This window comes from Myotis nattereri, assembly GCF_964212035.1.
Source record: "Myotis nattereri genome assembly, chromosome: 7".
Lineage (NCBI taxonomy): Eukaryota > Metazoa > Chordata > Mammalia > Chiroptera > Vespertilionidae > Myotis > Myotis nattereri.
Window position 1 is genome coordinate 77,600,557 of NC_138082.1, and position 26,772 is coordinate 77,627,328.

At 48.0% G+C, this 26,772-nt stretch overlaps 1 protein-coding gene across 1 annotated transcript in view; it reads right to left on the bottom strand.

Annotated features, from left to right (window-relative positions):
- MGAT5 (alpha-1,6-mannosylglycoprotein 6-beta-N-acetylglucosaminyltransferase) overlaps positions 1 to 26,772 on the bottom strand; it is a gene marked incomplete at its 3' end in the record, with an annotated part of 356,096 nt that overhangs the window by 20,599 nt on the left and 308,725 nt on the right. The window contains exons 12-14 of the mRNA XM_081095204.1: positions 19,744 to 19,893; positions 9,932 to 10,078; positions 867 to 983 (exon numbers count right to left, since the gene is read on the bottom strand). Of these exons, the coding sequence (XP_080951330.1) occupies positions 867 to 983; positions 9,932 to 10,078; positions 19,744 to 19,893 (414 nt within the window). The remainder of the gene's footprint in view (positions 1 to 866; positions 984 to 9,931; positions 10,079 to 19,743; positions 19,894 to 26,772) is intronic.

Consider the following 26,772-nt stretch of genomic DNA (forward strand, 5'->3'; position numbering starts at 1 on the left):
GTTCTCTAAAGTACATAATATTAGCCTACAACAAAGAGAGGAAACTGAGACTCGAGGGGGTGATGCTGTACGTGGTAGAGCTGGAACCTGCACCCCAGCTGTCTGATTACAGTCTTTCTCAGCCACGCCCATAGCTTCTCTTAAAAAACTACAATAGGAAAAAGTGCTCTGAAAGGATGAGTGCAGGGGAAGGGTACACCCAACAGAGTCCACAACATTCCTGGGGGTGGGAGAGAGAGTAACTTAACCCTTTCCTACATGGTGGAAGCTTCCTACAGGCAGGCAGCCAGCCTCAACCATGTTCATGGAAGTGGGCATCCCCTAGAGTGGCTCAGAGGGTGCTGAGTGTGCAGCAGGGACTTAATAAATGTCTGCTGAATTGATCAAGAGAGTCCAGAGGTGTTAGTTACTTATACGAAATTCTAGAAAATGTTTAGGTAGAAAAGCCAAATAAATAGATGGTATATCAAAACATGTCCCAGTATTTCCTTAAATATTCCTTATCCTCACTGTTTTTGTAGAAGAGCAAGGCTATCTTTTCGGGTCTTTGTGAGAGCTACATAATTAGGTCACTAAGCAAGTCCTATAATTCGAGCTCCTATTTCTGTGTCTGGGATCCAGGAGTCCTGTCACAGGGTTTGTAGAACCACACACATGTGGACACCAGCTCTGTTTCCACTTCACAGAAACCCATGAGGTCCCCAGGCCACGTCCTACGGCTTGGCTATTTTCTGATTCCAGAGTTAAGCTGACACGGAAATGTTCTCATTGGTCAAAGGGCTTGTGATACTTCCCACACTTTTCAGTTCACATTACAAATGTGGGGGATGAGGGGTGGGGGCGGGGAATGAAATAAAAGAAACAACCTTCTGACTTAGAATTGCTTTCACTGCGTCCTCCACTTCCTTCTGATTGTCAAGGTCAACAGTCCAGACGTGGGGCCGGCCGATGAAAACTTCAGCATATGGATGCTGAGATGTCAGCTAAAAAAGAAAAGACAAAACCTCAGTCTCACACACTTTAAAAAAAAACCTTCTGTGCTAGATGAGGTGTTAGGCTTTTTATGGTGCCAAATTGCACTTGCACAAGTAACAAGATACTTGTTCTGCCCTTCCTTGGCCATCAGAACCTCCTAAGTAAACTATTAGTAGGTAACAATAAACCATTGAGCTAGTGGGATATTTCTTGGGCCCACCCAAAACATCTGGATGCGTAGGCAAGGCATTAACAGGTACAGATAAGGAAACTGAGTCAGCGTCATCCTAACAGGTTCATGTGGGATGTTTTAAAAGACAGATGTCCAGGGATGTCCTGGACCCTTTGAGATGGGACCCAGGACTTTGGAAGGGCTCCTGGAGGCCCTGGGATGGGTGGCATGTTGGCCATGGCCTTGCCAGAGGCGGTGAGGTCTGGGAGGCAGACCCGTCAATGGCTCCGCATCTCGAATCCCACTCGGAAAGAAGAGCTGGCATGTCATAACCAGGAGGCATGGAGGATGTCACAGTGACTTCAACCCCCCAATATCGCACCAAGAAATAATGAAGGTTTACTACCTTCCATCATATCACAGCCCTGAAATCAGCCAGATCAATCCTGTCTGAGTTAAAAGACACTGGTTAGGATAGACAGACAAGCACAGGAAAATTACAACAAGGCCTTAAAGTCACAGGAGATGAGTGATGGTGACAGACAGAACTAATGCTGCCAGAAAATCAGGGGATTTGGGATGGTTTCAGGAGTAATCATTAGCACAATGAAGACTCTATTTTTATGAAGACAATATGGACTCAGAAAAGCAAGGTAAGGTTTGCTCCAAAGAGGGCTTTGTTTTGACAAGAAAGGGTGTCCAGAGAAACCCAGTATGAACGCTGGTGATTCTCAGATCTTAAAGAGCCCATTCTTCGAGACAGCTAAACTCACCCCTCTAATGAGTTTTCAGCTTTATTCTTGTTTCCCTTTAAGGTTATGGTGTGAAGGGGGCATTCTTGGCATTTGTGGGAGCATTTTCAGTTCTCACGAAGCCTGGGGGTGCCATCTGTAATGGGTGGGTGAGACCAGGATGCCAGGCACCTGGTGATGTGCATGACAGCTGTGCGCAGGGCAGAGCGTCCACTCCCTGCACGGCTCTCACCTGCCTGGTGGGCTCTCCTGTGGGTTCACAGCCCTGACTCTTTGGCACAGCTGTAATATACACCGAATTTGCTTGGCACACAACCGCCATGTAAATCAGGGATGCTTGTACACTGTTTTATTTGGAACGCCACCAATAAGCCGTACTGTTTCAGAAAAAAACGGCAGCACAAAGTCAACTTCACTCAGAGGATCTGAACCTCCAGTATGCCATTCCCAAATCAGTCTGCATTTGCAGCCACCCCATTAATGTCAACTGTGTATGGATGTGGCTATATATATAGGAACTTTTTATTTAGCTCCTCTTTCACGTCAGTTATAAGCAAAGAGCTGATGAGATTTGGCTGCATGTTTTATTTCTCTTAAATACAAACTTATTCCCGGAGAGAGGAGTGAATGTCACGTGTCTTCTGTGTAGTTCTTGGGCACACATTAGTATTTCTTGACTACATGCACACTGAGATACATATTACCTTCTTGTAAATTATTTTGCTTTCATTTCTTTCTTATATTAGAGTTAGAGAATCCTTTTTAGAAATTGTATACGCAGGCAGGCATATTATTTACATATTTCACTTCAGGAGGAGAAAAGTGAACGTTCTATTCATTGTGTAATAAAAGGAGGCACTGGGCCTGTTGGGGGCAAGGCCCCTTGCGTGGAGGCCACGCTGGCTCTCTGGTTCTGACCCCCATATGCTCAGAGGATGGGATTGAACCGGTGCCTCTCATGGCTTGTGTCACCGTTCTTTATATCCTACCACACAGATGGTGTGCGTGAACTAGCCAGGTGGCCAAGTGAGAGTCTCAGCCCCAGGCCCTCCCTGGTGCCTGAGGTGCAGGTACACCAGACTTCACTCGCCTCCTCTGCGGAGTCGCGCCCCTCGCTAGCTTGCTCAGTTCTCCTCCCCGCAACACCGGCACTCTTCTTCTGCTCAGACTCCTGGTGAGGAATAGAGCCCACAGAATGCCACAGGCTGGGAGCTACGGAAATAGCATTTGCTTCCCTCAGCACATACTGTAGGTTTAGTACATGTGGATGAAGCCAGGCACCGTGCTCATCGCTTGACATGCATCAGTTCTCAGGTTTCCCGTGTATCCAGGAGGATTGTGAGGCCTAAAGGTGGTTACAACTGCAGCTACAACATGGCTGAGCAAATTCAAATCTAGACCCTTCAACAACTTATTGGCTTTACACCGAAAGGAAAGTGATGATATTAAAAGATGATATATTAAAAGACCAAACAAAACCCAACGTAAACACCAGTCTTTCCATCGCTCTCTTAAAACTTGCCAACCTAAAAAAAAATTTCTGACTGAGCTTTTATCTGTATTAGACCTTTTCTGACAACGAGCAAAATGTCACAGCATATTCATTTTGTGGCCCAGAACGAGCTACATAGCTGATCCTTACACTGGAAGCAGGGTGAGGTCAGGCTGCCACGTGTGCCACCAGTTAGCCACTCACATCAGCAGTCTCTCCCTGCCCTTTGCAGGCCCCTGCTTATTTACAAGGCTGTTCTAAGTACTTGGAAAATACAAAATGCAGAGCCATTATAACCTTATGCATTTACGTTTATCTAGGGTTACTTAATTTTAGGAGTAAGGCATTTTGTGATTCATTATTCCCCCTCTGAATGTTATGTTCCTTCTTGTTAATTTATTGAGAACCGTCTGATCTGAGTTACTTCCTTGTATATCAATCAGTAAATTTACTGGAGTACAGTTTGTAAAAGTAATGAAAATGTTATTAAATGTGAGACATTACTTCAGAGCGGCTATTAAATTTCCAAGGAGGACATAAGTTCCCTTTATGGGGGAAAAAACACACACCAAAAAACCCACAAAAAATAAAGACCCCTCCCCCCGAAGCTAGAGAATTTCTAATGGTTTACAAAATGTCATAAAAATGATCGAGAATCTACTAATATGTTTCCTAATATAAAGATAAAAATCCAATTTATACTACATTTAAAGTATACTGAGAACCGACCACATTATTTCCGGCATTATGGAACTTTTTCTCCTCAGCGCACATGTGGTTTTAAAAATTGGTCCAATGCAAAAAATAAAGACAGTTTTCTTGTTCTCTAAAAACAGAAGAATCTAGACATTTTCTTCGAATGAAGGCAAAGAAGAGACATGCAATTTATGTGAATCAATTGTTGCTTAACTTGAAATTAGCATTGGCACAAAAGATAGCTATGTAATTATACACACTTCGGTTAAAAATTTTCTACAAGGGGGAGGGGGAGGTAATTTCTAGGGATTTTTGCTCCTTAGAAATCTGTAGAATTATTGATACCTGTTTCCCAATTAAAAGCGTCTTTGCTTAGGGAAATTCTGTGGTTTTGTGAGCTAAAGGGACAGAGTGGGGTGGCCCGCCAGGCCATGAGGTCAAGTTCACTGGCTCCTCTCAAGACTGTGTGATAGTGCTGGCTCCAGTCTGCTCCCTGGGCTGAGAGTCTCCAGCAGAGGAGGAGCTGGACAGAATATGGAAACTGCCCTTCTGCATAACGTAAAGTGGCCTTGGGTTTCCTTCCAACGTGTTAGCATTCATGTCCCTGAGGCTTGAACCCCACTCTTCTTCTTCCCCTTTAAAGCACAGCTCCTCCCCACCCTCCTCAGTTAACCCAGCATACCCTCCACCTTGGCACAGATCCAAGGCAGCTTCCTGCCTTCACTGACTTAACTATACTAGTATTTTTATACATTTCCATTGATTATGCAGCGACTGGTACCATGGACCCTGTAGGGCACCATGCACACCTGCCAACTGACCTTCTGCATCCCGGGCCTCCCTGAGAGCCAGGACCAATGGAGTCACCTGTGTGAGGTCACCTGAGAGCCAGGACCAATGGAGTCACTGGTGTGAGGTCACCTGAGAGCCAGGACAATGGAGTCACTGGTGTAAGGTCACCTGAGAGCCAGGACCAATGGAGTCACTGGTGTGAGGTCACCTGAGAGCCAGGACCAATGGAGTCACTGGTGTGAGGTCACCTGAGAGCCAGGACCAATGGAGTCACTGGTGTGAGGTCACCTGAGAGCCAGGACCAATGGAGTCACTGGTGTGAGGTCACCTGAGCGCCAGGACCAATGGAGTCACCTGTGTGAGGTCACCTGAGAGCCAGGACCAATGGAGTCACCTGTGTGAGGTCACCTGAGAGCCAGGACCAATGGAGTCAGCTGTGTGAGGTCACCTGAGAGCCAGGACCAATGGAGTCACTGGTGTGAGGTCACCTGCTAAGCGACCGCTGAAAGATCCCACAGAGCCACTGTAGCCAGTCTCATCTCTGAAGGGCCAGGAGGAACTAAATGACTGGGGGCAGCTCCAAGGCCTGTTTCCTTTTAAGTAATAAAGAATGAAACCCTCCATGATCTCAACAAAAAGCAAATTACTAAATGGTGACACCTGATAGAAAATAATGAACATACTTTTCTCAATAACTTCATACTGCTAATCTGGTCTCTGGAATCCTATGTATTAAAAGCCTAATATGCTAAGTGTCTGGTCGACCGGTCAGCCATTCAACCAATCAAAGCATAATATGCTAATAGTATGCTAAGGCTGCTCAATCACTCGCTATGACATGCACGGACCACCAGGGGGCAGATGCTCCAACCAGTAGGTTAGCTTGCTGCTGGGGTCCAGCCAATCGATCGGGACTGAGCAAGATGGGCTGGACATGCCTTGGAGTCCTCCCACAGTCCCTCCCCAGCTAGCCAACCTCCCGTGTCTCTCCCCAGCCCCGATCGTGCACCGGTGGGGTCCCTCGGCCTGGACTGAGCCCTCTTGAAATCCGGGGCATCTCGGGGGATGTTGGAGAGCCAGTTTCAGCTCGATCCCACAGGGGGAGCACTGCTCAGCCAGAAGCCAGGCTCACAGCTGGCAAGCACAGCAGCAGTGGCGGGAGCCTCTCCCACCTCCACAGCAGCTCTAAGGATGTCTGGGGGGGGGGGGGGGGCGGGCCTAAGCCGTCAGTTGGACATCCCCCAAGGGCTCCTGGACTGCAAGAGGGTGCAGACTGGGCTGAGGAACCACCCACCCCCCCATGAATTTTGTGCACTGGGCCTCTAGTATTACATAATTCACTGGGAAATAGTTAGACTGTATTTAATTGTCCTACATTTGTTTTTGTTTGTTTTTCAGGAAAATGTACTCACTTGTAACAAAGTGGCATCAAAATCTTTAGAATTATCACTAATGAAAAGGTGCCAGTTGTCAACACAGTCTAAGATGAATCATTTCTCAAAGGCTTGTCTATAAAAACTGCAGCAAGGAAAGAGATGGGTTTCCTTGCTTTTGATGCATTAAAAAGAAATCATCATGAGGGAAAAGAAAATCACCATTAGAGCACCACAGTAATAGTTGCTACAGGCAAGACCCACTGGTACACGGTAAAAATACATGGGCAAGCCCTGGCTGGGTGGCTCAGTTGGTTGGAGCATCGTCCAGTACACCAAAAGGTTGGGGTTTGGTTCACGGTCAGAGTACATACTGGGGTCAATCCCTGGTCAGGGTACATATGGGAAGCAGCCTCTCAATGTTTCTCACATCAATGTTTCTCTCTCTCTCCCTTCCTTCCTCTAAAATCAATAAAAAAACATATCCTCAGGTGAGGATCATAAAAAATTTAGATAAATTTAAATAAATAGGAGAACCAGGATATTTGTGCAGTTTCAGAGTATTTCCCCAATTTAAAGACAAACAGCAACTTTATAGTTACTACTACTTTATATAGTTACTCCCTTAACCAAGTGATCAAGGTTAACATCACTTGGGATAAGATGCACCCCTTATGTGATACATTGGAAAGGACACAATCACTTCTGTGGTATTACTGCAAATATGTGTAACCCTCACACTAATCATGAGAATACATCAGCCAAATCCAAATTGAGGGACAGTGTACAAAAACCTGACTCGCACTCCTCCAAAATGACAAGGTCATGGATGGCAAAGAAAGACTGAAGCACTGTCACAGATTGGAGGAGCTAAGGAGAAAAGACAGTTAAAATGCAATGTGAGGTCCTGGACTGGATCCTGGAACATAGGAAGGATATTACTGGAAAATCTGGTGAAGTCCATATAAAAGTTTGTGGTTTAGATAATACTATGGTCCCAAGGTTAATTTCTTAGTTTTGATCATTGTACAATGGTTTTGTAATGTGTTACCATTAGAGGAAACTGAATGAGGATATAACCCAAACTCTGCAATTTTTGTAACTTTTCATTAAAACTAAAATTATTTCAAAATAAGAAAAAAGTAAATTCCAACAATTCCACTTGTAGGTCTACACCCAAAAGAAGTACAAGCAAGGACTCCAGCAAATACTTGTATGCCAGTATTCAGAGCAGTGTTGTTCACAACAAACAAAAAGTAAAAAACCGAAGAATGGGAAAATAAAGTGTGGTATATCCATACAATGGAACATTATTCAGTCTTAAAAGGAAATGATTCCATCCTAGCCGGTTTGGCTCAGTGGTCAAAATGTTGGCCCATGAACTGAAAGGCTGTGGGTTCAATTCTGGTCAAGGGCAAGTACCTCGGTTGTAGGCTTGAACCCCGGCCCCAATCAGAGCGAGTGCAGGTGGCAACCAATCAATGTTTCTCTCCCCCTCCTTTCCACTCTCTAAAAATCAATGGAAAAAATATCCTTGGGTGAGGATTAACAACAACAACAACAACAAAAAAAAAGTGGTTCGGATACATGCTTCAACATGAATAAACCTGGAAAACATGCTAAGTGACATGTACCAGTCACAAAAGGACAAATACTGTACAATTCTACTCACATTCGGTATCTAGAATATGTAAGTTTATAGAGGCAGAGGGAACAGAGTTTACCGGAGGCTGTGCAGAGGGGAGAGTAGGAAGCTACTGCTTAACTGGCACAGAGGTTCTGCTCGGGACGGTAAGTTCTGGAAGCAATGACTGGCGATAGTTGGACAACACCGTGCATGTACTGAATGCCAGGGAACTGTACACTTAAAAATCTTAAAATGGTCAGTTTTACATTATGAATATTCTATCACAAAAATGTTTTTAAAACTTACAAATAATTATACACCTGGGCAGAAATAGAACTTCTGAGATTTCCTTCATCTAAATTAAAACACAGGGATCATTTTTTAGCTCTTGTTTTCTACCCCAAATGCCAAAGGTTTAAAGAAGTCAGTCACATGCCAAAGCAGAGGCTCCTAAATCCAGATGTTCTCACTGCTGGGAGCATCTTTTCAACCCTTTCCAAAGACTGTGCGTTCCCACAGCACCTGGCACACAGGTGTGCGTGAGTGTTGCTGAGGAATGACCTCCCAAAAAGAAACCACTCCCCAGAACGAAGAACTCAAACGTATTATACTAGCAGAAGGAAAAAGCGTGCGCGCGCGCGCGCACACACACACACACACACACACACACAGGGAGGCCTTGCCCCAGGTTATCCGGGCCACAGGTTCATCTTTTTGAGGATAATCTACAGATCTTGTTGCTCTTCCTCCATCTCCTTTGGCCATTTCAGCAATGATATCGAGGGTCAGAGGAAAGAATTCTCAAAATAATCAACTCTGTGAATTGGTAAGATTGCTGATCAGTAAAGAATAACCATGGAAAATGCATTTAAGTGGTATTGGGGGTTGGGAGAATCAACCCAGAAATGTTCAGCAGAAGTGGCAGCATTGCACACTGAATGCTTTAGCAGTGCTGTGATATGCTGCTATGTCAGGGGAGCGCTGCCCAGCAGGTTATCCTAGGTCTAGGAGAAGGCCCTAAAGGACAAGGGCACAGCAGTGATGCCAATACTCAGGCTTCCTCCTCGCCAGCAGCCCACATGGCTGCTTACGAACTACATCAGAATAACAGAAAATCAATCCCATGGTTTCTTGCATGCACCTGTTTAGAACCAGTTGCATAAACACCCAGCTTAGTCACTCACATACTCCACAAGACTTCTGTTTATTGCCCCAAATAAACTCTGACTGCCTCCAATGGTGATTCATCACCCACTGTGGATTTTCAGGAGGATCTCTGAAGGTACTTCCAATAAAGCAAGGGTGGGGAACCTTTTCTCAGCCAAGGGCCATTTGGATTTCTATAACATCATTCTCAGGCCATACAAAATTATCGACTTAAAAATTAGCCTGCTATATTTGGTCAAACATTTAATTAACTCACCCCTGATGCCTTGGCAGGGCCAGACCAAATGATTTTGCAGTCCTTGTCTGGCCCGCAGATCAGTCGTTCCCCACCCCTGTGAATAAAGCTTCTTCCAACAGCTGGGGCAATGGCAGGACTGCTTCTCAGGGTGGCGCCTGCTGACGGTGGGCTAACACACCAGATACATCACTTTGGTTACCCAGATGCATCCTGTTTCTCAAGGTTGATGGTTTTTCAAGGACCTGCAGCCCACTTTTTAGTCCTCACAGCTCACCATGGACAGTAGGTCTGTCAAAATACCTGTTAACCAGCCGACTTCCTTATTTCATAACAAACCATTCAGAAAATCAGAGTTCAGCTCATTCAGCTGGAGATGTCTGAATTAAGATAGAGCTGGGGCGGAATGAAAAAAATCCCACTTTGTGGAGGGGCAGAAATGGATTCAAATCCTGGCTGTACCACCACCTAGCTATGGGATGCCATCATGTGCTTCATCTGAGCCCCTCACTCCGTCCTTCCACCCAACTATGTTCAATGAAGTTGGTAGCACCTACCATCCAAGGCTGTGAGCTTACATGGGCTCTTAGTACTGAACACATAGCTATTATCACGTTATTGACAGTAGAAGGATTTTAAGAGATGCTTACCTCTCTCAAAGTTGGCTTGCCAATGAAAAAGTCTGTGTTTTTGCTGCTTTTGGGTGGGTTGAACTTGGGATTCAGAAAAGCACATCCATTTGCGATGGCCTCCAGGGGAGCTGGGCCCTCATAGGGGAACCCGAGGCCCACAAACAACTGTAAGACAGAAAAGCACACTGCACGTAAACACAGCAATCAGAACTGGCGTCCCTGCCCCACGGGGTGATTCTGGGCTCCGGTCCTGTGTGGGAGGCCCAGAAAGCCTGGAAGACTCCTAGGCCTTGGGAGACGGGGCGAAGGGAGGTCAGCTGACAGCAGTAACAGGCACCTTCTGGGCTCCTGAGCTGTGTGGGTCCTCATATTTTCCTTTGCTAAAAAAGTAAGGAAGCGTTGGGACAGGCAGTAGAGGGGATAGGAAAGAGGAGGCATTAAAAGAATAAAAACAAACAAACAAAAACAAGACCCAACAATCATCGTTCTGTAACTCACCAGGAGGCATGATTGGAAAAACACTTGCTGACTAAACAGAAGGTTTCTTCACTGAGCTGAAGGAACAACGGGTCCTTTCAGGGCCGCTGGGCAGGGGGACAGCAAGGTCACTTGGTAGTTTGATTACAGTTCAAATGGAGCTGCTTTAAAATGATGGCAAGTCAGTAAACACAGGTTTTCATAATGGGGTTTTCACGTCGGGACACCAACATCTTGGTTTTTATTTTCTCATGTGGAGAGGGTGCCAAGCTGCGAACTGGGCAAGGCTGCTTCCATAGCCAGCAAGCACACTGCGTGCTTCCCCGCAGCAGACCATAGATGGCAGCAGAAACACACCTTCTGGGTCCACCCAGCACCCTCAGCTGAGAGCAGGGTGACAAAGGGGACCTGCAGGTCTGGGGCACTGACTACCAGGTGCAGAAATGGAACATCGCACAGAAACGCCTCCTGCACTTCATTGCCATGGGCTATGTCCCAGGGCCGCAGAGCAGCAGTGACTGCCCGGCGGGTCCACGTCTGGGCCTGGCGACCTGTGTGCTCTCCCTGCCCACATCAGGAGCCAGGTCTGTAGTCACTGTCTCCAGAGGCACAGCAAGGGACAAAGGACAATGGGCCCCAGGGCATCGTCTCCTTCTGCCATCACTGAGGACACCTCTGCTGCCAGGACGGAGAGGGAAGGGGGGATGCTGCAGAGCCGACAGGGCAGGAGGCTGGCTTCTCCTTTCCCAGCCATCCTTCCCTGGCAGTGCTTTAGCTGAACGGTTATTTAGAACGGTTCTGCCTAGAGAGCCCTGAGCTCAGGCTGCCGGGCTCCCTGGGAGCCACAGGGTGTACGTGGTGGGCACGCGACTCCAGGGCGGAGCACTGAGCATGGCCCACACTCCCCACATGGAGAGTCATGCGGCCCCACAGGGATTTTTCCGTGGCTAGAAACTAAAATCTCCGCTTCTCAGGAAAGATCCCCATCCTATAATTATTATGTTCTTTTGCACCAAACAGTGCACACTTAACCGTCTCGCTGTTTGGAGGAATAACCTCTCATTTCCTGCAAACCTTGAGAGGACTGGCTACACTGTCAGAAACATCCATGGGGCTGGGGGTTGTTAAAGAGAAAGGAGGTTTTGAGAAGCCAGCAGAGCTCCCCTGCTGGCTGGGTCATAGCTCTCAGGCAGAACCACTGGAGACCTGGGTGGGGAGGGAACATGGACGCAGGAGCCTGCGAGCTGCAGGATATCAGGTGCACCTCCATGCCACTAGAGGCCCCTTTTCTGGATCTTATTCTTATTCTGTCACTAGCGGGAGTGAGATTTATCGGAGAGGATTTCTGTGTATAGGGTGTGGCCGGAGCATGTGCCTCGGAAAGAGGCATGCCTAATAGCAGCAGGAGAAATGGAAGAAAATGGGCAAGTTGTACTGTAGGGCTAAGACACCTCAACTCCGTTAAATATGACGAACCCAGGGTTACCATCCTTGAGGCTTTGGTTTCTGTGGCCTGCCCTCCCCGTCTGATTTGGGGGAGGAGGGACCAGTTGTCCAGGGGGAAGACGACCTCTACCCGGCAGAGAGCTCCAGAGGCCATGGAGAAGAAAGGTGCTGGAAGATGAAGTTTCCATGCAGGTGGGTTTACTCTGAGCCCTGGAACTCGGCGTTTCCTGACCCTGAGACTCAGTCCTGCCACAGAGGGCCGACACCTTCATCAACTCCAAACTGCAAACAACTTAGGAGGAAATGTGGGAAGCATAATACTTGTCTATTTAAGTAGAAAATCCTGGAAAAATTCAATAGCTCCTTCAGACCAACCAATCTGAACCCATTAATTAAAAGGATTTGAGGCTCTTGCTTAATGGGCTTGAGTGTGACCCAGGTTTAATTATATGTGAATGACAATTTGCACCATCCCTTCCGCCCTGCTGGCACTGGAATACCACAGTGCACACGAAACAAACACTCTGGGCTAACTCTCCAAAGCCGCACCATTTTAGGATGAAGCTTAAGCAAATACCACACAGTTTCTTGGCCATGTTTTCTCATGGCACTAGTTAGAAATGCAGGAAACGCATTATTTGGAAATGCAAAACAAGTTTTTGTTCTGTCAATAAGCAACATTTTCCTTGCTTCCTGTGCACTCATTTCCTGTGACAGACGTATTAAGGTCAAACAGCATACTTCAGGTCTGAATGACGACAGGGTAGGGCAGGGAGTTCATCATCACGAGGGTAAACTCCTGAGGGTGTACGGCAGTGGTTCCCAACCTTCTGGCCCTTTAAATACAGTTCCTCAAGTTGTCACCCAACCATAAAATTATTTTTGTTGCTACTTCGTAACTGTAATGTTGCTACTGTTATGAATCATAATGCAAATATCTGATATGCAGGATGGTCTTAGGCGACCCCTGTGAAAGGGTTGTTTGACCGCCAAAGGGGTCTCGACCCACAGGTTGAGAACCGCTGGTGTATGGCTTTGTCACACATACACTGGTACCCTAACCACGCTGAATTACCTTCACCTGGACCCCCTCTTTCCCTGGCATTCTTCCCTCTTTCAGATTTCCTCAGCACGGGGGCAAGAGACACACTACAAGAATGCACTCAAGTGCAGAGGCTTCACGGTTCAGGAGGAAACTGGGTATTTTATGTGCCCTTCATCTGGCCGACAGAAGCCCGGAATCTAACGAGGATATTCCAGATGACAGAACAGCTCCAGGGCTGCAACTCTGGCTCCATCAGTGAGCATTTCCAAACAGAGGGATTACATGCTCTAAAGTTAAACTTCCCAACTAATATTAAGCAAGAGGGAACAGATGATGCGCCATATGTCTTATTCATGGCACAAGACTAGGGCACTCCTGTGCATCCACAGAGTTTCAGGGAAGCCACTCAGATGCTCGCTCTGTGTGAAAGGAGACACGGAACTGTTTCCACCTCCTCAGGGGAGTCCTCCACAAAGAATCCCTCCATCCTGGACCACGGTCGTTTTCCAGAAAGACCCCATGGGCTTGGTCAGCTTCCAGTCACTTTTGACAAGGAATATCCAAGGTAATACAAAATAAGAAACATACAATCAACATACACTTTTCAGATTAGTTTTAATTAGGCAAGTTGGTAGGTGGCTCAGGAGGAATGTGTACAGGGTGAATTAATGGGTTCAGATTGGTTGGTCTGAGCAGTGAATGATCCTCAGCTTATCCATTAAATTAATTACTGGCACAAAGTGATCAGGACAACGCGGTGGTTAGCAGCACAGGCTCTGGGACCCGGGAGACCAGGGTTCACGTCTTAACTCCATCATATCCCAGGTTCTTTAACTGTGGGAAATGGTTACATGCCTCTTCCCATGGATTCTAAAGGCCCATTTTTATCATCTATTCTCTCTAGCTAGGGGTCGTTGGTCAAGGTAACACCAGCTCTCTAAACCTGTCTTTGCATGTGTTAAGCGGGGAAAATAGTACTATATTTCATGGGGCTTCTGTGAGGATTAAATGAGATATTTCAAGGGAAGGATATATTCTAAAGCCTGGCACTTAGTAAGTGCTTACTAAACAGTAGTCCAAGTTCAAATCCAGGTTCAACTTCATGCAGCGGCAGATCCATGACCTTTTACTGCTTAGCTGGAGTTAAGGTGTGTAGGAGTTTTGGTTGTGGGCTTTTATAAAATATTCAGCACCTGCATGTGTATTAATGAGTTTTCACTGTTTTATAAAGCACCTGGGCTAAAAAAAGGGGAGGGACATCCATATGAAGAGAGAGGACATGGTTTACAGTGACTGCTCCATGGAAAGGCCAGTCCCATGAGTCACATGCTATCGCTAAGCCTTGTGTATTCTTCATATAATGATGAGGAATCAAGATATTTTTGGTATCCCTTTTATACCTTTAAAACGAATTCATACAATGGCTAGGTATCGAGACAATTTCAAGTAGCCTGTGGGGGTCCCTTCTCTGGCCATGTGTCTTCCCTTTGGCACCCAATGCTGAGGAGAGACAATAGCAGCCAAATTCTCACCCATATGGGTTTGGCTACACCCTCTCATGGCTACTCCAAGCCCCTGACCGACACTACCGGAAAATTCTCTTGCAAAGAGCTGGAGGGGCCAGGAGACAAAGACAAGCGTATTTTAGGGCCCAAAGATGCTGCTAAACCCAAGATTATTTCCTGGAGACCAGCTTACTGAGTCAACTCCCAACGTCTGCCGAGTTACCTAACTGGCCTTTCAGAAACAAAGCGAAACACAAGCATCAGAACTCAAACTCCCTGCGCTCCAGGCATCTGGAAGGTCCAATACAGAATCACATGGAATCGGTTTGCATCGTAGATAGAGATGATGGGGTAAGAGGCTATCTGGATTAATTTAAAACTGAGAGGCTGACCATCTCCACCTTGCCAACATGACAGGTTTCCCCTCAAAAGGCAGCTCAGGTATCACTCCTCAGAGGAACAGCCTCTGACCAGCCCGCCTCACCCGAATCCCACACCAGACAGACCCCTCAGCTCCCCACAGCGAGGCGCCCAACAGCCGTGTCGCCAGCACATGAGGATGGGATCCAGTGGTACCCAGATCACAGGGCTCTTGAGACAAAGAGATGCCTCCCGGAACAGCTTAGCACAGGTAAGGGTTAGAGAAAAGGGCTGTTATTGTAGTAAAACCCTGCCGTCGTGGGCACCGTGATGGAATGAATATGCTAAGTGCGTGGAAAGTGACTGAGATGGACTCTGTCCTCCACAGCAGCCTCACCCCGTGTTTCGTCGGCTTCACCAGTCGCAGGGCAACACTTCACACAACTGACCGGCTGACCCTGCTCACAGCGCCACAGGAAGGCTTATTGTGGTATCACTATTTTATATTATTTCTACTCCTACCTGTGTACTTTTTCACCTTTTATAGTTCCCTGTGGGTCTCCTCCCCAACACCTGTATATTTGTTGTGGGCAAAACAGCCTTAGTCACCTCTGTATCAAAAGTGCCTAAAGTAATTCCTGGAACATATCCAGTTCTTAGTATTCATTTGGCAGAGAAATGAGCAAAGGAATACATACCAACAGGTTAGCTTTTTCCAGCAATCAAGTGTGTCTGCGAGGAGATGCTGGATGTCTCATGTGTATTTGGATGTGGGGATATGCTTTTGTTCTGGAAGTCAGAGAGGTCACTGAATCATATCTCTACACACTCTTCATTCTACGCACATATGTGGGAGGGGAGAGAGAGAGGAATATATGTGTGCAACTTTTTTCCATTGAGTTGGAACAAGAATAACTTAGGTGCTGGTCACTAGGATGAAAACTGCTTGCTTGAGGGCGAGTGTGTCCGCATCTGAAATAGAACTGGAAGGCGGACGGCTCCATTAGTAAGTAAGCTCATGGGCACTCTCCCAGGGCCACGAGGGGCAGGTCAGGGCATCAGAAGGAAAGTGCCCCTGCTGGGGAGATCCTGGAGACCCAGGTGAGTGATTCATGAGAAAAGCAAGAAGTCACTCCTAGAGGGCATAACCACAAGATCCCAGATGGCAAACAGATTTCATGTTGACTTCTTCATTCTTAATGATCTGAAGGCCCTCTACAAGCCAGGCACTATTCTCGGCATGAGAACTACCTGCAAACAGAACAAGCAAAGCCCTCTGCCACATGAGCCACAGGGGTTGGGTTCCTCAGCGGTGGCAGTCTCAGCCCTGGGTTTCTGAGAAAGGCATATGAAGATGCGTTCCAATGGTACCAGCTCAGAGGACTCCAAGCTCGAGGAAAGAGCCATGGTTGATTGGTGGCCAGGGGGAGTGTCAGACAGGAGGATGGGATGGGAGAGGGACAGCATCTTCCAACCCTGCCCAAGCTTCTAGGTGAGCCCTGCAGGTAAGCTGTCAGATGACATGGTGAGGACACAGAAACTGTGACCCACCGGGGTTAGAGGGGAATGCGCAGAGATTTGGAGGGAGAGGAGGTGCAGCAACAGCATGAGTAGCAGCGGCTTCTGCCTGGTTTCCCATAGCCAGAATTTGCTCTCAAATTTTTGCTGTAGAAAGAGAGGTACTTGAGCTTGGATGGACATGGAGAATATTATGATAAGTGAAATAAGCCAGGCAGAGAATAATAGATACCATATGATCTCACTTACATGTGGAATCTAATGAACAAAATAAACTGACAAACAAAATAAAAACAGAGGAACGTACAGATGGAACAAACTGACAGAAGTCAGAGGGGAGAAGGTGGGGTGGATAGAATGAAAGGAGGCGAAGGGATTAGCCAAAGAACATATAAGCATAACCCACAGACACAGACAATCGTGTGGTTAGGGTCAGAGGGAGGGAAGGGTGAGTTTTGGGTGGAGGTGGGCAAAGGGGGGGGGGAGACATCTATAATAATGTCAATAAAAATAAAATATAATTTTAAAAAAAGAAAAAAGAAAAGAAAGGGAGATACGTGTTCTGGCTCCCTCTAAATGCTCCTCCATCCAGTGTAGGATGAGAAACACCTATTCTGCAAGGAGCTTCCATGGGGAGACCAGGGGGAGTGGGCACGAAGAGGTTAAAATTAGGAAGGAAAGGAAGAAATCACATGAAAAGAGATGGGGACTTAAACCAAAGTGAAAATGTGTGGATTTTCTGGCTTAACCTGCACTCCTGGAGTCCGCAGGATGTATGACTTGTCTGCTCCTCTGATAAACAATGACTCCCTCCAAATGTATATGCCTATTAGAAGTCCAGGACTTCCCAGCTCTCTCAGCCTGATGTCGGTGCCACTGAATTCCTCCCGTCTTTGCGGGCGCCCTGCAGCTGGCGCCTGCTAATGACACCTGGCCCTAATGGCAGGCCAGGACCAAATTCCGCTGAGCAGACAGTTTCCTGAGCTTGGTGCAGATTCGAAGATGGCTCATAAAGAAAAAGAATGAGTCAGAAGCTGGTTAAGCATCAATCATTTCGGTCTGTCTCTAAACCTCGAGGAGCGCCAGGCTCGCTCCTCTCTCCTGCAAAGGAGCCTAAATGCCACTCATCCCGCATGCATTTGCTCCTCTGCATCTCCAGTCTCGCTTCCATGCGGGTTTTAATAAATTGCCTTTAAATTGCTCAGAGACACACAGAAAGGAGTACGAGGCAGAGATAGTTATATATGCAAAGCCTGACTGATCTTCAGTGTCATTATTTCAGAGCTCAAGGTTCATTCATTTCAGTGCCTGCTGCTGTGTTCTGGAATAAGGGGTTGGGGAGGGGGGTCTTGGGAGTACACTGCCTCATTTCCATCATATTTTCCCACTGTTTTAGCCATAATTCTACTCGAAATACTTTAGTATGTTCTAGATAGCTGAACAGGCAGTACAAAATGGGACCAGTGACATCCTCTGAAGAAACAATTTTTCAAGGATAAATATACACCCTCGCACTCAACATTGAAGCCGCAACCCTTTGTTGGCAGGCAATCGCTGGTGGCCCGGGACTTCCAGGCCTCAGCCCTTCCCTTCCCTGCATAGAGGGGGCCTCCGCCCCAGCCTGTTTCTCATTTCCGAACAGGTAAATGGAGGGTAGGTAATAAGAGCTCCTTTGAAATTTGCAGGGCAGAGTAAGACATTCACGAGGGAGGCTGGGCTAAGGGACGTGTATGAGACGGCAACGCCACACTGCTGAAAACCAGTGCTGCCAAAGGTCATTTGAAAGGAGCCTGAGCTTTTCCCACGATCTACGTGGGGAAAAGTAAAATGAGGCAAATGGCAAAACAGCATTGCCAGCAAAGGACCCACATATTCTAATGATTCTAAGACACCGCCTGGGACAGAAGGTGAATGGGAAGCACACAGTGCGAGCTGGGGACACAGTGCCTTCCCGGCTGCCAGGCTTCGGACTAAGGTGACCTTATAAGGAAAGAAAGTCCCCATTAAGACAACCACACCTTCAGCCAAGGACATACATGACTTATCAAGCTAGTTTAGTCATGCACGGCATTGCACAATGGCTCGGAGGGAGAGATGGTCAGACGCATTTACATATGCAGAAACAGGCAGCTCTTTGTCTGGAGAGCGTCCATTAAATGTCGGAGTGCTTATTCCTGAGGATGGTGTGTCAAAGGCCAGCGGAGCTTTAATTTACAATAAAAAAGTCACCCTTTACAGCCACCTTCCAGAGACCTCAGGGACTGTGGGCAAGCCCAGCTCTCTGGTCTGCTTCCTCCTGTTGAGAATAAAGTTAACAATAGTACCTGCCCTGCCTACCTCTGGGGGCAGCTGTGAGGATTACACAGGACAGCACATGTGAAAATACTTTCCAAAATCAAAGTATCCCACAGTGAGTATAAAAAGCTATTATTAGGCCACAGAGGTTCATCCGCTCAGCCTCCCTCCCCTACCTTGAGGATGAAAATACATTCCGTCAGGGACAGAGCCAAAAAATTCACTATGAGAATGAGCTGCTCATCCTTTAGGAAACACTGAGCAAGGGTCTGCTTGTTTCCCTCACCCTGCACCCCTTGCACAGTGCCTGGCCCACAGAACTGCTCAGTCAGTATCGGTAATATTCACACAAAAAAGCTTAACAATAAACATGAGAGCTTACCTAATACACTAACCAAACTCTGGTCTATTCGTAAGTCCCTTGATTTCATTTGGTACCACATGGCAGAGTTACAGACACTGGGCGAGACCTCCCACATTGTTAAAACAACATATTCATCATCCTTCCAGGGCTCCAGGCTCCCTGCACCATGTGGTCTGAACCCTGTCTCTGTCCCTGACAACCAGCCAGCCCCTTTGCCCCTTATCAGAGTTCATCTTCTACTACTTCCCAACACTAGTTAGACTAGCCGGGTTGGATTCCACTCTCACCTGAATGTGTTATGTCCACTCCAGCACCTGGCTATCACTGCTGTCTGTTCCCAGGCCAGGAGCACCCACACCCCTCCATTTCTCATCTCTTACATCTCTCAGGACGCCTTCCCCACTCCTTGAGCCTGAAGGGGTATTTCCCTTGTCTGAACTCCTTCAGTGTGCAGCCCAAGTGAGGACATGAGAGCAAAAGCTGGCTGGGGGACCAATTCCGTGAACAGTGGTGATGGGGAGGTGGGGCAGTGAAGCAGCCAGGCTTGTTGTGAAAGCCACTGCCCCATCTGAAAGTCTGGCCCCCGACCCTGGCCCCTCATGGGATACCTGGTCCAGAGCAGGTCCTCAGTGAGCAAGTTTTACACTGTGGCAACCTCCTTCCACAATTCACTGACTTTTCACTGCTCAGAAATAACCTAAAGAACTACTGCAGCTTTGAAAAGAAAGCATGAGAGAGATTCCGATCCCATTTTCAACGCCAGCAGAAACAAACCTGAAAACATCGCTGATGTATTTTTACCAAACCACCAAAAACTCACCTTGGTTTCTCGGAGAAGAAACTGCAGGTCCCGCCCACTGAGGATACCGTGGTTTTTCACATAACTGGGAATATTCTTCGTGCTGGAGCCATAAACGGTAGCATGCACTTCCATGTATGTGTGAATAATGTCCAGGTAGATCTTCTTATTCTGTAGAGGGGACACAAGAGAAAGGCGTTCCTCATCTCTTTCCATCCTTATAGCACCTGTCTCAAAGCTGGGGCCACAGGCATGGGAGTTCCTAACACAAACGCTGCAGAAACATTGCAGTCCAACTCCTAAAATTTCTTTCAAAAGTAATCTGACTGGATTTTGAGGGTAAAAATGGTCATATGACAAACTGTACAATTTTGCAAGAAGCAAGTATTATACAGCGACCTATTATTGAATACCAATGCTAGCTCAAGGCCAAATGTTTGGGGGTATCATCCTTGCTTGGTAAATTACCAAGAGACCCAACACTTTGCTTCTGGCTGGTCTGCCTATGGCGAGGAGATTGGGGAAGGCAAGGTTGGACTTGAATATTTATTTATCCGGAGACACTAAGCTGTCCCCGAGGAGCACAAACAATCCCCAGCTCCTGCCAATATTTCTAGTGATGATTAACTCATCTTGTCGGAACAGGATCCCACCTAATTTGCATCATGAGGAGAGAGTTTCCCAGAATCCATGGTGATTGACTTGGCAGCTGGAGAGAGAAGACTATCCAGGTAGGCAAAAGTGAAAAACAGACTAAATGTAAACCCCGATGAGCCCTAAACATCTGAGAGTAGTTTTACTTTTATTAGCAGCAAAACAAAACCTCTTTCCTGGACTGAATTTTGAGGCCCATTGTCAGAATCAAAACCACCTGCAAAGCAGAAGCAAGCACACTTCCCTCCTCCGCACGTTTCTGTGGGACTAAGTTGCATACGCTGGGGTTGTGGGCTGCTTTTCTTTTTTTTTTTTGTAATTTGAAAGATTCGGCTCTGTAATGCTTTCCAGTTGTATGAGAGTGGGACACGGTTTCCGTGTCTGAGCCTGTCCTCAGACACTCCAGGAAAATGCAGTCATTGCCAGTTTTGTGACTTAGGATGGCGGGGAACATAGGTGTGGGAATCGGAGCGCAGCACGCAGAGCGCAGAGGACGGGCGAACACTTCTCTGCCGGCCCCGGAGGTTGGGTCCTCATTCCAAGGACATGGGGAGCGCCTCAGGAGTGGGGTGCAGGGTCTGCCCTCTGCCATTCACTGTCCTGGTGACAATTATTAAAAAGGACTCTCAACTTTGGGGGTACATGTTTCAAATCACTATTAAAGTCTTCATGACCGAAAAGCACAGGTCATGTTCTCCAGGCGGACTGTTCGGAGTCAGCCAAGCCCATCTCTGCACCCTAACGTGTGAACACAACGAACGCTTTGCTGAAAGCTTAATTTCCTGTGCGTTTGGTGTGGCCGGGAGATGGTAAATCCATTACTTCAGAGATGTATGCCCTTGAATTAGTGCAGAAGTGACGGCAAACAGTTTATAAATAGTGACTTCCCATCCAGAGCTTGAGCCAAATTTAGGGTCACCACTCTGGTGTAATGTAAGTTCATTTGAGGGGTCCTCTGACAGTTCTTGGGCTAGTTGTACCCTCACAAACCCCTTCTCAGGGACTCCATCTCCACCCTCACCCCTGCCACTGCTGACTGGCCCAGGCTGCAGCTGGCCTGGGGGGGGGGGCATTCCTCGCTGGCCAGCAGCCGGGACAGTGTGTCCAGCTCAGGAAGAGGAGCTGAGCCAACGGCCCTCTCTTGGGAGCTGAATCCCGTTCACAGAGAGATTACCGCCAGATGGCCCTGGGCTTTCGAGCAAGAAGGTCATTTAGTGTTGGAGTCGGGGCAACTACAGACCAGAGGTTAAGTTCAGATTCAGTTATAGGCCAGCTGCCAGTTTTGGGGGGAAGAGCTGAGAGAACAGAGGAAAGAGAGAGAAAGAGAGTGACTGAGACTTAGATATCACCCAGCAACAGTGATAAAGAGAGGCAGGGGAGGGCTGGGCAGAGGAGGAGGGGGAAGGAGGAGGAAGAAGAGGAAGAGGAAAACAGAAAGGAGGAAGATGGGCGATGAAGAGAGAGAGGAGAGAGGAAAGAAAGTAGAGACAGGAGAGAGAAAACCAGGGCGCAGAGCTGCTCCTGGGTCCCGTCCCATCCACAGTGGCTCCCTGCCCTCAATGTCCCAGGTCTTTCTGGACCTTTACAGTGACAGCAGCTGCCCAAACCTCCCCACCTCACACTACTGGGTCGATTCCTATCATCCAGAAGGAGGCCTGCCAGGCCATTTTACTGAGAGGGATCGGGGGAGGGGGAGGGGCGGGGGGAAGGCATCTTTCCTTCAAGCAAAAGGAGACGTTTCCACATGAAAACCACCTGCTAACTAGTGAAGGTGAAGCAAAGGCCCTGAACCAGGTCGGCAGTGAGTGACAAGGAGCACATGAGTGCTCCCCCAGCTCCTGTCCTGGGTTCGAGAAACACTCGCTGCAGACAGACTGAAGACTAGGATTCTAAGATAAGAGAGAACAATAAAACACACCTGGGAAGGGAGGGAAGGGAATGCTAGGACACCAGGTATGCCAGCAACCCCAGGGCTCCTTGAAGTGCAACAAGGGGACAAGTTCAGGCAAATACAAGAAGCAATGCAGGAGCTAATAAAGTTTACAAGCTTATTAACACTAAGGCATGCAATTTCATGATCAAGGAAGTCACATAGGTTATCAGAATGTAAAAGATGTTTCAAACATAACTCTAATCTTTGATATTGATTGGCCACTGGGTGATCCCACCAGATCTCCTGTTGCCACCTGTCAGAGTTCTGTAGAAACTGGCAAGTGTGAACCATGTTATGGATTCCAGGTAAAGGTGATGTGGGAGCCATCCACACTGAGCAATCCCCTCCATGCGTCCCCCCCCCCCACCCCCCCGCAATGTTCATGTTCACTGGAGGCTAAAGAAACCTATAAAGGAACCTCCAGCTCAGAATGGCTGCCTGAACTTCAGGTCCCCAAACCCAGCTGCCTCCGGAACCGGAGTGAGCTGCAGACACTTCCAACCCCACAGGTGGGAAAGGGACTCTATCACAGCCACTATCCCAGGGCGGCATCACTGCCCCACCACGCTCCCGGTCTCAGACGGACATTACTCTCCCAGGCAGCTACCCGCACGGCACGAGCATCACTTGTCATTCCACACATCAAATCAGCCACCAAGCACTGCTGATGCTGCCGCCATAATGTCAAGGTTGTCTCCTTCTCTTTAGTTCTTGATCCTCGCTCACCTGGACTGTGTCAAGATTTATACAACCAGCATCTTAACACATCTCAGGGCTCAAGGTGGCACAACTCGTCCATGGTTCCTACAAGTAAGCAACAGCATTGGGACTGACTGCAAAAGTATTTGTATGGCTAAATGCCAAGCAATTCTATTCAATGTAGTGTATACGAACAATATTTTTACATATAGGCATTACAAAACCAGGCATGGGGATGACAGATCCCAACATTGGATAGTAATTACTGAGGAGGGAGGGAGGGAGAGTTTGGGGAGGTAGACGGAGCTTTAATGGTATTTGTAATACGTCACACTCCTCTGTTAAAGAAAAATACTACAAAAATATGAACATCTGCAAATCTGGGTGGTGGGTATTTTTGCTATAGTTAATACATTTCACAATAAGAGAGAACAATAAAAAATATATGCAATCAAGAACAGAAAGTAATATGTATCACGTCAAAGCCTGCACCTTTGCCACCACATGGCAGGCTCAGCTCCTGCCACGGAGACGTTCGAGGGTCCCCTCGCGTCTCTCTTTAAGGGATACTGCTATCTTTTGTGTTTAAGAAATGGGTGCTCAGGTTTCTTATTAAGGATGGCCCTGCCTGCCCTTCCCATGGGAAGGCCAAAAGTGGAAGGTGCGGGTCCAGGGGGAGGGCAGCACACCCCTCCCCTCCCTTATGGAAGGAGGTGTCCTGTTGATCTAAGACTAGAAAGCCTTCCCGCCCTGACGTAAAAGACCAAGGTCAAGGAAGATTACCTACAAATTTGCTGAGACACGGGGGCTTGGCGCTGCGTATGACAGCTCAGCACGCCACCCCCGTCTCGGGCCGTGAGAAATGGCTCCAGAAGGTCCCAGCTCAGCAGCTAGCAGCCCCATCATGCTCTCAGTCTCCGGTTCAATTTAAATTCCCATCAAAAACAACCGACCGAACAGATTAAAATTTGAGTCCACCTAGCTGCGAGGGAAAGAGAGCAGGGTTTGCAGGGAATCTCAGCTGCTGGGATACAGCTGCAGGCAGGGCCGTCTGCGGAGCTGGTAGTGAGATTTTTCAGAGCCTGAACAGAGAGCTTCTGGAAAAACGATTCCATCCAACACAACAAGCATGCGATTCTGCAGCAGCGGGAAGGGAAAGGGCAGAACCGGAGGACCGGGAGCCCTTCGCTCTTGCTGGGGAGTGAGGGGTGTGGGAATGATTTTTGGCACATGGCAGTATTCTGAGCTTTTGGTTGCAGTGGATACTACGCAGTTTTCTCCCCAGCAACCACCCTGCTCCCCACTGCAGACACACATCCTGGACCCACATTCCCCCTCCCCCACATGGCACCTTGTGACCTGTCATTTAAAAACGCTACCAAGTCTGCAGCCCTGCCCAGAGTTGGCTGGTCCATGAGGAGCACCTGGTGCGTGCTAAGCCGGTGGGCAGCCTCTCCAGGAAGAGCTGGACGGGTGTGGAAGAGCAATCCTTCCGCAGGGACAAAGCAGTGAGCTCCAAACCCGGCTGCTGAATGAACCCGCTGGGTCCTGCTGCTTGGGGCAGGCTACAGTCAAAGAAAACGAACGTCCTTACACCAGCGGTTCTCAACCTGTGGGTCGCGACCCCTTTGGCTGTTGAACGATCCTTTCACAGGGGTCGCCTAAGACCATCCTGCATGTCAGATATTTACATTACGATTCACAACAGAAGCAACATTACAGTTATGAAGTAGCAACGAAAATAATTTTATGGTTGGGTCACAACATGAGGAACTGTATTTAAAGGGCCAGCAGGTTGAGAACCACTGCCTTACACAGACAAGGCCAAAGGTGAGGGAGCTCGCGTCCTGGCAGGCCTTGCTCCACAGTTCCAGTTACTCCTCAATCCCGCTGCGCTCCTGCTCTCCCCTCAGAGGCCGCTCACCCAACTCAGGCCCCTGCTAGTAAAACTGGATTTTGTCATTTTGGCAGGAGAGTCCTGACACTTGTGATCGAATTCTTTAGTCTAATCCTTTATTCTGACCATCGTAAACTTTAAATCATTTTTAAAGTAGTAGCTTCCACATCCCCCCCCACCCCCCCCCCCACACACACAGAAGCTGGCTACCCCTGGTTTTACAAACATATGAGGATGAATCATGTTTGAAGAAACACAAGGCCATCGAGTATGCTTTGCCCCAACCTAGCCACGGAAGCTCTTTACGATCTTCTGCTGTGATGTACTAGTAACTATCTGAAAGACGGGGTTTGGCCTGTCCACTCCAGTGAGTGAAGATCTTGTAAATCTTTCTCTACAACCAGCCTCCTTCATTCACTCTGGGCGTCTGTCCTGGCCTGTTCTGCTTGAACAGCTGTCATATCTCTGAGCAGAGCTCCTTGTCTGAATGGTAGCACAATGTCTGAACCGTCTCATTCCCCGACTGCCTGCTCTTCGTTCTCCTTCTCACATGGTGTCACACAAGCCGGGCTGCCCTCCATTGCAGGCTGGGAAGAAGCTACTCCATGGGATGGGGAAATGGGGTCCCCATTCCTAAAGAGCCCCCCAGAAGTACAGGGGCTCTAGATCTTTCTGAGGTGAACCAGTGCCAATGAGAAGCAAGAAACAGAAAGGAGCAGGGAATAAGAGTGCCCTCTTTTCTCTCTGCTACAGCCTAGGTGTGCTAAGGGAGGGTCCTCTCGCAACCTGCCAGGGGGTCCAGAGGGCCCAGTGCCCACGCTGTGTCCGTGGGGCTCCTGAGAGCAGGCCCAGCATGGTCACACGCTCTTCCACATTATCTTGCACTTCTCCTGGTCCCTTCCCTTTTCCTTCAGCCTTACTGCCTGGCCTCGCACCTCCTGCCCTAATCACTAGTCATGTTTGACTCTCTGCCTCGGGGCCTGCTTCCTAAAGGCCCTGGGCTCAGACACTGATTCTGGGTTCTCACCCCTTCACCCCACCCTCCTCAGTGCCACTAGTTCCCCAAACTGAAGATTCAGGTCCCCCCTAGGAAGTTTTCAAAGGCTCCTCATGGCACTGAAAGACCATGGACGCAGCTGTGCACATCCTGCATGACCCAGGCTTCTCCAGCTTTACTTCCTACGACAGGTGACCCCTGAACAATGCAGAGGTTAGGGGGGCCCACCCCTGCGCAGGAAAAATCTGCATATCACTTTTGACTCCCCAGAAGCTTAGCTGCCCCTAGGTATCTGTGGGGGACTGGTTCCAAGACCCACGCAGACACCAAAACCCAAGGTTGCGCAAGTTCCCTATAAAAGGGTGCGGGACAATGCACAGTCAGCCCTCTGCACCATGACTCCCAACTATGGATCAAAAATAGTACAGGTGCCCTGGCTAGTGTGGCTCAGTTGGTTGGAGAGTTGTCCCATGCACCGAAAGGCTGCCGGTTTGATTCCCGGTCAGGGCACAGGCCTAGGTTGCGGGCTTGATCCTGCGTGGGGGTGTGTACGGGAAGCAATGGATTGATGTTTCTCCACACACTGATGTTTCTCTTTCTCTCTTTCTCCTCCTCTTTCTAAAATCAGTAAAATACATCCTTGGGTGAGGATTAAAAAAAAAATTACAGGTATCTATTGAATAAAGTTCACGTGTAAGTGGACACCCACAGTTCAAACCTGTGTTGTTCAAGGGTCAACTCTATTCCCTCTTCTCCTCTACCTCCACTTACTCCCCACTCCCAAACCTCTCCTGCGCTATCCAGCCACTGTCTCCGCCATGTATGCCCTTCTTTCTTCCTTCTTTTATAAGTTGGCATTCCCCGGCTTGG